Source organism: Labrus bergylta, chromosome 2 (genome assembly GCF_963930695.1).
Source record: "Labrus bergylta chromosome 2, fLabBer1.1, whole genome shotgun sequence".
Taxonomy (NCBI): Eukaryota; Metazoa; Chordata; class Actinopteri; order Labriformes; family Labridae; genus Labrus; species Labrus bergylta.
The window spans coordinates 10,540,777-10,551,128 of record NC_089196.1 but is presented as its reverse complement, the minus strand read 5'-3'; the positions used below and the strand labels follow the sequence as shown (position 1 = coordinate 10,551,128).

Here is a 10,352-nt window from a genome sequence, read left to right as displayed (position 1 = left end):
GTTAACCGATGAAAATCACCCCAAATAGTCAAGTGTCACAAAATAAACAATGCACAACTTCCGGTAGCACATCTGATTTCATAATAAAATCCATATTAATACAAGATTGGGCTGAGTTTGGGCAGATTAAAAACTGGATTCAGCAGCAATGCAATTCTTCGCATGAAACTTGAATACCAATGTTTGCTGTCTAAAGAAATGTTCACCATCTTTGTTTTTATGTAGTTTTTTCTTCTAAATTAATTTTTCATCCGATATTTGTCTACATACATACATGTTAAAAGTTCAAAACGAACACTGACTTAAAATATCTGAATCAAGTTTTTATAGATGATTGCAAGGATGAGTGATAGGAATACTGATGATACAAAAGGAGAACATTTCACAATCATTTCACTGACAGGACTGTGTATTTAAGCCAACTGTGACTGATGTAACATCCTGCTATATGGGACAACAGCATTATCTGCTGGCAAAATGTTCTTCTTGCAACAGGTAGTATTTCTTTGCAATCATTTTGATGCAAAGGGGCTCCTTAGAAGAGACATGTTTCTGGGCCTATCTACCAATTACTTTGAAGCCATTTGTCAATCAGGAAAAAAATGAATGAAAAGTCTTGAATGTGATCCTCTGTCCCAGTCCAAATTTATTGGTAGGGGTTAAGATTCAAAGATGAATTGTTTATAAGAGTGTAATGTTGATAACTTGACCTGGAGGAGTGAATAATACAAGTTATGAAAATAGTAGAGAAATGCAATCAAAAATATGAGCAGTGTTTAATTTGTTTTTATAAGATAGGCTACTCATAAGCTTTACTGTATAATCATTTACAAGCAAAATCTAAGAGAAAAAAATACTTTACTTTACATATGACATTGATTAAGAATATTCTACTTCAAACACAACCAATAGCATTAATTATCTGGAGAACAGCACCATCACGTGGCCTTTTGCAGCTCTTCAAGGACACTCTCTTCAAACTAGCTTGAGTGTATGGCAAGTCATTTGAACGTTTCTCCTAGTCAGAGCTGTAGTCAAACTAGTAAAACTTGTAGTCAAAGATATTCAGGATATTCAAATTACATTTTGGATATCTGGGGATTTATTTTTATTTTTTATTATTTTTGGGATATCAGAGAATTAAAGAATTGACTCAACAAATGTATTCAGGAAAATCAGAAGTCAAAAATCTGGAGCTGTTCGACTTTTATCAAAATCTATAATCGAGCCTCTGAGATATTCTAAACAACACACAGTGAGTGAAAACTATTTCCAGTCCCTAATCTAAAATAGCACTTAAATAATTACAAACAGAAAGATTACATTTACAATGGTTAATAAACGATCTTGTATTAATGAGTATTACACTGCTGTAAACACGGTCCTTCCTTACACTGGTGTTTGTTTGCTGGAGAGGGAGGAAGTGTGTCTGGGCTGAGGAAAAAATATAGCTAAGGCTGTGAGGGCAGCTACGACAACAGCGCCATCTAGTGGGCTTTTAGTAAACTTCAACAGGGGTTTGTGAAAACAATGTTATTGTGGATTTTTTGTAATGTTCTTTTCCAAATTCACAAAGACATGATTTTATTATTTTTGTATAGCTTAAAAAAGCTGATTAAAGTGAAAACAAATATATAATATACAAAAGTAAAGGTCTAAGTTATAAAAGAAGTGGAGATAGAATCAAACCTTACATATATACTTGGGGAAAGGAAATTAGTAAACAATGTGTTGATGTTGGCAAATCAGCGTAGTGTGTAATCAGCATCTTCACAAAACGACTCATGTTGGTGTATTTTTTAACCAATTAATATTTTATCTTTTATTTAATCTTCCTAAATTGTATTGCTTTGTAGCTTTAACTGCCGTTAGAGACCTGCCTGCTGTATCTTTTTTTACTCCAGTTATTAGCGTTGATATGACTTTTGTACTCTGTTTGACTGTTGATGTCTGTCTGTTCTTGAGCTTATGCCTTTACTTTGTCTATCGAAGCACTTTGTGAACATCTGTTTTTAAAGGTGCTATATAAATAAATATTTAATATATATAAAATAATAGCGTTATTATTATCCTACCCTGTAAATAAAAACAAGTGAAACAAGTGAAACATGTAAATAGTGAGTAAAATACATTTTAATTCTTTTGTTTCATACATATTTTTTTTACATCAAAAAATTCAAACATTGAAGTTTTTTATACAAATTAATGTTTTGATTTTCAACAGATCATTGCTTTTATACAAATGTACAGTGTGATATACAGGATCACAGACTTGAGGATATTTAACAATGAATGACACTCCACCATTAAAATGTCATCTTTGTTTGACCTCGAGCTGACAGTGAGTGATATAATAAACACCATTTACTATCACCAAAGGGAGCATGTTTATTAGCACAGTTTCACTCGTCAGCCATCATTAGCGGTTGCCAGCAGTCTTTCAGTCAATGTAACAGTGTAGCTGCACAGTTGGACTCTCACAGAATGACATAAATGAAGACGGCCATGATGGCCGCACTGATCAGGCCGGAGATGGGGACTGTAACAAACCAGGCGATGAAGATGTTCCTGAACAGAAGCCAGTCAACAGATTTTCTGGAGCGCAGCCATCCCACGGCCACCACCGATCCCACCTGTGATCACACAATATCAAATAAATCTACAGATATCATCACATTACACTGAACCATCTTTAGATTCTTATGTATTAGATTTAATCTGATAAGATTTTTTACTTCCCTCAATCCAATTCTCATGTATCCCTCCAATACTTGTTTGATTAAAAAAACATGCTTGGTAACTACTGTAAAGAAGTAACTGAGCGAAAGTAAATGAATCTCTCCAGATATCTCTGCAAAATAAACGCCCTAATTTCTTGGTTGTTTACTTCCTCCCGCGGAGAGCCCGTTCATCTGTTTCATCTGAATCTCAGTTTAACTGTAAATAGTAAGTTACACTGAGGCCTCACTCTGGCTAACTTTAGCAATGTGAACCCGAAAGAGAAGCAGATTTTCTTGTGATTTGCAGATTCTACATGTTTAAGAAGAATCTATAAAGAGAATAATTTGCGGTTATGTTATTGGATTGGTTCATGGACTAGTATTCTCAGCGATACCTTCTGCTGCACTTCTGTCGTATTGGAGGCCGATACTGAAAGTGGTTTCAGTACCAGCACAAATCTAATATTTATTTTCCTTGTATGAAATTTTGAGATCCATTACCTTGCAGTGAGTTGTGCTGACAGGGAGGCCAATATTGGATGCCACAACAACTGTGAGTGCTGAAGCTAGCTCAATGCTGAATCCACTAAATTGGGAAAAAAATGTTTTAATACACTTTGACCGTTTACATTTTCACTAAGGCAAGATTTGGATACAAACGTTTTAATGATTTAAATAAGCAGAATACCTGGAGGGTGTGATGGGTGTGAGGTCTTTGCCCATGGTCTGGATCACTCTTCTTCCCCACACCCAGAGTCCAGCACAGATGCCTACTCCGCCGTACAGAAGCAACCAAATGGGTGTTGGTGCATTGGAAACGACAGAGCCGCTGTCATACAGAAGCCACAGAGCCACAAGTGGACCAATCGCGTTGCTAGAGATTAAAAAAAATGACTTGTTAAATTTCTTTGAGTGAACAGCACATACATAAATATCCTCAGAGAAAACCCCTCTTGCCTACCTTACATCGTTCCCTCCATGAGCAAAAGAGCCAAAACAAGCTGTAAGTATCTGCAGAAACTGGAAAAGCAAAGACACAGCCGGCTGATCGACCTCCAGCTCGTCCTCCTCCGAAGGCAGATCCTTGTCAGCTTCCTGTGTCACACACCCGTCCTGGACCGTACTCCCCCCGGTCACCGCTGAGCTGTAGCTGCTGTAACTGTCCACCCTGGATCTCCTCTGCAGCCCGCCACCGTCCACCTCCTTGTATTTGGGGTCTCCTTGAATACCATAGATTGCCATGGTGTAGGAGGTGTAGCTGTTGTTCCTCCTGATGGGTCGCTCTTCTGTATCACTGTCACCAATGCAGTCTCCTACTTTAGCCATGTGGAGCTTGTGCAGCAGGTCTTTGTACAGACCAGAGTCTTTGTGGATGGTGTGGGAGCGTCCACTGTGAGGATCAGTGATCATCATGGGGCCAAAAGTGCCGTTCAGTCCTACAAAATGTAATGTTTATTGTTAGGCAGTTGGTGAACTAAATCAGAATGACTTTTGTTTTACCTCCACAAATATAACTAATGGGGTCTAATGAATTCTGAGAAATACAAGTTAAAAACTAAATGTTTTTAGGCTTAAAATCTCACCATTGCTGATATCCAAATCTTTGGTCTCCATGTCATTGTTGTCCAAGTCAGTTTCTTCTGAGCCTCCGAGTTTAAAAGCCACCTTCTGACTGTCCACAGCAGGAGTCTGAGGTGGGGGGTCTTGTGGTATCGAGGGCTGCTCTGGAGGCGCAGGCTTACTGGAGGTCTTCTCCATTAGAGGGGTCTCACAGGGAGCAGGAGTAGTTCCTCCTGGAGTACATTAAAGTGATCAGATCTTTTTAGGCAACGCTTTGTTTTTACCCAAAGCTGTTGACTGAAAATCCCTCTCTTTTCATTCATGTTCTGAGATTTCATACTATCTTGTGTGCAATTCAAAAGCTATAGTGGCCGACTAGGGCAAAAAAACTACAAAATGCTTAGCCAACTTTGATTGGGAGGAACCAGCAGCACAGTGAAAAAGTTGAAAACAAATGCAAACTACAGAAGAATGCTTCAAATGGTTAAAAGTTTGACATGTACTCACGTTTGATTTTCTTCTTCAGGCGTGGACAAACAATGAACCAAACGAACAAAGCTGTTATTAGGGCACATCCCAGAGAAATACACAGTGTTCCCCACCATGGCACTCTGTCGAAGCCCAGCACTGTGCACACAGGACAGAGACACAAGAGGGAACCAAGTCTCAGATTAAGAAAAACACAAACGTAATGGCATCTTTATTAATTCCATGCTCCTTCAAAAAATTGGTGAAAAAAGAGTTTAAATAATGATACCTTCCTGAACATTTCAACATACCATCATAAACATTTCTAAATGATAATGGCTGTGACATTTTAGGAGCAGGAACCTTGTGGTGCCTAGACAAAAAGAGGATTTATTTATCTCTCTCTTTTGAAAGAATGTTTGTATCTTTTCACAACATTTCTACTTTTCCTACATGTTTTTTTTCTGTGAAAACCCCCCAAAAAACTCTGTAAAAAACAGAAATAAATAAGATGATACAAAATGTCACAACAGACTGTTTTAGAGTTTCAGTTTTCCAACAGAAAACAGTATCAGCAACACTACACACTCCTCTGAACAGATAGTGAGAACCAGACCAGTCTTGCAGCCAAATGATAATGTATTTAGAGTTCACTCTGCTGAAGACAATTCACTTTCAGTTTTTCAGAAATAAAAACACAAACTGACACCTTGCTGTTGCAGTACCTTAAAGAATACGATTGTAGACGACAGGGGGTAACCAACAAATTAAGGCCACACAATAAAAGCTATTATCATCATAATGTTCTGAGAAGTAATAGGAGCCACATACATTTACTGCATAAAGTATGTTGGTAAATATTTTGTTGCTGGTTTTTTTTAGCAGGCTAAATAAAAACGTGGTTTTCCGTGTTGGGAAAAATAAGTTGGCTGGAAAATGTGTGCAGTTATGGTTTGGGGTGTGCACAGGAGTGCTGCATTAAGCAGTCATTTTGCACAGCAGGAGATGTGGTGTGTTAATATCATACTATCCCACACACACACACACACACACACACACACACACACACACACACACACACACACACACACCGGCCTGCAGCCTTCAGTGAAGCGCCCAGGCCAAATGACTTCTCAACAAGTTAAATCCTGCCAATGAAACAAAAAGGAGTGGACATTTTCTATTTAATAGTTGTATCCCTCTCAAATTCCTGCTCACGTGTTTTTTTGTTGTGTAAGGTGTTTTTTTCTCTCTGCAGTCATGTCCTAGCTGGCAACACAGCGTTTAAACGTTAAGATTTTCTCGAAGAGAGGCCAGGTTGGGCACACTTTTGGGTTCATGAATGATCTAAAAAATTACGATAAACACAACAATCCGTCTCTTTTTTTTTTTCGTCACCTATTTAGTTCTACAAAGACTCCTACAAAGGTCATCAACTCTTCTTCATGCCTCTGGTGACATTTACTCAGATCTCAGCTCACTCCAGGGAGTTGTGTGGTTAGTGAAAATTGAAAAAGAAGCATGTGCGTAATGTATGTCAGTGTTACTCACATGGTGCTCCTGTGAACATGATGGAGAAGAGGTTGATGCCCATCGTGATGGCGTAGAAGACTGGGAGAGCTCGGAGGCCATTGGGTACTGGGTCCGCCTGTAGAGGGCAGTGTAACATTTAATCACTTTTATTACTTTTAAGTCTTCTATTCTTATTGGCAGCTGCAGTTAATAACTGCTTCAGACAATACTATCCTGTAGAAAAAAACAACCATTATTATTATTATGAATCAGAAAAAATGAAACCTGTGGTTGTCTACCTTTGTGGCATGAAACTCCTCATAAAGAAAGTGTCTAGCTGGGGCTTCTTGTCACTTTCATCTAAACTTCTCAGATTTGGTGGTTTCAGGAAATTAACTTGTTGAAGCCCCAGGGACTCATGTTTCCCAATATCACACACAAAAAAAAAACTGATCAGTGTAGCAGGACGTAATCTCTTTAAGTTACTTTACCCGAGGACCCTTTAGATTAACCTCATGACCCTTTCAAGTGACCCTTCGCTTTGGAAACACTTTTAAATACTGTTTCTCAACACTGATTTGAGTTGCTTAGTTTTCAATAATTTCCTCAGTATGTGGTCCATCTATATCATGATACTGCTCTTTTAACTCATGTAAAGGCTCGTCACAGACTTCTCAATACGATTTTGAACCGACTTCGTGCACTGGTAGGTGAATTAGGCTCACCTTGTTCAGAATGAATTTGCGAACAAAATAGAAGAGGATTCCTGACATGATGCCTGACAGCAGAGGTGACAGGAACCAGGAAGCCACTTTAGGAAATACATTTGCAAAAGAGGAGGGATTAAAAAACGTTCTCCTTCACTTGTGTTTTAGATTTTGCACACTTTGGTTTAAGATGCTCGGAAATAACAACATATATTCACCAATGCGCAGTATCTCTAGCCATTTGACCCCTTGATGACCCTTGGCTACCATGGAAAAGCCAATTGTGGCCCCCACAATGCAGTGAGTTCCAGAAATGGGAAGCTTCAGGAATGACGCAACCAGCTGCCACACAGCTGAGCCTACAGGACAAAAACATGAACATGGCCTGCTCTCATAATCTGACATCAAACATCCTATGAACCTTCATTTTTAAAATTCAGATTAAAAAGCAATATCCATCTAACTGTTGTTAGCTCTTACCCCACATTGCACTTATAGATCCCGCCATCAGGACGTGTTCAGAACCGTTGTACATCCGGACGTCAATTATCCCCTGTCGGATGGTCTCGCTGACCTTTGCCCCCAGCAGCACTGAGCCAACCGTCTCAAAGATGGAGGCCAGGATGCAGGCCTGACGCATGGTGACCACACCGGAGCCCACTGCCGTACCAAAGGAGTTGGCCACATCGTTGGCCCCCACGGAGAAAGCCAGGATGAAGGCGATGATGAAGCCGACGACCAGCAGCCACAAGTATCCTGACATGTCAGCCTGATAGGCCAGAGCCACTGTGGTGGCAGCAGCCAGCGATGCTAGTGTTGTCGTTTCCATTATTACTTACTTTTCAATTTAATCAGCAAAAAAATAAAAAATCAAGCCAACTGACTGAGGTTTTACAATAAGATTTGAGGTAATATGTGCATATAAATAAATGTATACTAAAACTTATGAGATAACCTCGTTGGTTCAGTTTAAAGTGCTAAAGGGAAAAATAGAATCACATTGTGAGCTAAGTATGTAAGGTTTGTCTGTAGCCTTCATCATAGAATGACAGCATATAGAGCCAGAGGAGACATCCATGGTGACGGTGAGCACTGATGATGATACACACTGCCAAAACACAGAAGGTGGTGGTTAATGCTTCTTATTTATTGGCTCATAAACAAAGACAAAGAAAAGTTACATATTAACAAAACATATGTAACTGGCTGTGATTTACAGCAGTGTTCGTGGCAGAGGGAAGTGGTTATGATGAAGTGTTTTATATCACTTAAAAGTCATTAGTGGGGTAAGCCACATTATGGTTTTGCCCAGAGATCAGAATTACTGTTGAGTTATCTGTGTAACCTATAGAGTCTAAACAGGAGGCTGTGAAGAGCTGAGTTCATCTTACAGTCACAGTCAGTGTCAGTCAGAATTCAATAACGTCGCTTTAAATTAGGCTGAGGGTGGATTTCATTTCACAACTTAAACGAGAGAAAGACTCAGACCACTAAAGGTGTACCATGTAAAATGATCATGTCCTTAGACACATGCTGGGAATATGCTGCAGACGCTACAGCAGTGATTTTAAACACATTTTTTTTTAAAGCACTTTAAATGTTTTTTTTTTTTTATCTGTGGCGTTTTAATAGGATTTTCTAAAATGTTGGACCAGTAACAGCGAATACTGAAACGGGACGAAATCAATTTATTTCATTCAATTTTGACGACTTACGTATCGGGAAACAATTTATTTTAAACACGAAGCTGGCGGTCTATCCTGCATAACAACGGGACAGTTAAAGCAGCCCAATTCATCGTAATGCCATGATAATAAATCCGCTCAGAACTTAATAATTGGACTGTTCAGGGTAGACAGCAGTCAGTCATTTCCCACAAACTCACCGTGAACATGGAAAATAGCGGTATGTTAATCTGTTTAGCTGCCCTTGCATAACTCGAATAGAGTGACAGAGCAGAAAAAAAAGGACGAAAGAACAAGAGAGAGAGAGAGAGAGAGAGAGAGAGAGAGAGAGCGATAATAGAGAAAAATGATTCTACTTACAGGTGGAACCGAAGTGAAGCTGTCAGTGTTTGGGGTCCACTTCTCTGTCTGGTTAACAGGTGGGGAACCAGTCAGGGAAAACTTTATTCTATCTCGGAGGAAATTGTTAGTGCTGCAGACACTTCAAATGCTCCTGATGGAGGTTGGTTTATATAATGGGCTGAGAGAGTACACGCCTTCACAGCCGGTCATGAGACCACTGCTGCCTAAAAGCTAATGTTTAACGTGTTTGTAGACAGAGGGGAAAAATTACAGTTTTCAATGATGATGTCCCTTTGATCCTCAAAAATTCCCCCAAACCCCCATGGAGAGACACAAATGTCTTTTGTTTTGCCTAAATATATCTTCACCTTGTGCCTGAAGAAAAACGATTAAAGTATTTAAGGCTACATTCTGTTGACAGTAATCGGGGTTAATTGTTTTCCTAAAACCCCAGTAATATTCCCATAATTCTCTGGAATTCGTTGTGTGGTTTAAATCATTAAGAGGACGAAAAAAAAGAAAAGAAAATCTATCAGTGAGGAGAAAATAGGTGCTGAATCGTCCACGTGTGATCTTTCAGTGAACAGCATGACCTCTACTCTGGTGCCACCTGCTGGACAAACTTTATATCGATGCATATTGAGATGGTAAATAAATAGGACCGTCTCTGCATTTCTCATCCTGCAGGTAAGAGTTAGTTAAATCTCTGTCTATCTTTTTTTTCTGGGTGTAGGATTATCAAACATTAAAATGATACCTTATCATCCCACTAACTTTAAGTTTATGCTATGGATAACCACCTGAACAACTGTTGCTTGGCAGAACTGAAACAACCATGACAGACACTGTTACTGAGCAACTTGTCATTTAAGATAATCAGTTACTAAAATGAGAAACTTCAGCATATTTGGGCTATTTTCCGAGCTGCTACACTGCCTCCAAATCTGCTGATGAGTTCCGACAAGTCAACCCCACATATGCTACCTGTGTGGAAAACTGTGACCTCTCCAAACCATGTGACAAGTGAACGGCAGTGAATCAAAGCTCTGCTGAAAGAAATGTGGTGTGTGGAAAATATCCCCCCCCCCCCCCCCCCCCGATTAACATGTACTATATATGAGCTTATATTATGGTCCTTAGATGTACAAAAGTCAGAAAAGAGCACATTCTGTGACATTTTAACTAGTCAACTAAAGCCATAGTTAGCAATATTAACTTTTGTATTCGTCTAGTGATGAATGATGTTACGGGTGTTATGACTATTTATAGACTTATTTATTTATTGTTTTCAACATATTCACAAAATCTCAACAAGTTCAATCCTACAAAATTTCAATAATCAAAAGTGTTCAGGCCTC

At 39.1% G+C, this 10,352-nt stretch overlaps 1 protein-coding gene across 1 annotated transcript; it reads right to left on the bottom strand.

The window, feature by feature from the left end:
- Positions 1-2,115: 2,115 nt before the first annotated feature.
- On the bottom strand, positions 2,116-9,169 carry slc20a1a (solute carrier family 20 member 1a). The gene is made up of 11 exons (XM_020633048.3): positions 9,013-9,169; positions 7,448-8,075; positions 7,186-7,326; positions 6,986-7,071; positions 6,300-6,396; positions 4,788-4,907; positions 4,304-4,513; positions 3,682-4,156; positions 3,409-3,594; positions 3,222-3,306; positions 2,116-2,633 (listed from the first exon to the last, which is right to left on the bottom strand). Exons 2-11 carry the CDS (start codon positions 7,794-7,796, stop codon positions 2,478-2,480), a joined length of 1,905 nt encoding a protein of 634 aa, XP_020488704.2. The 5' UTR covers positions 7,797-8,075; positions 9,013-9,169; the 3' UTR covers positions 2,116-2,477.
- Positions 9,170-10,352: the final 1,183 nt, after the last annotated feature.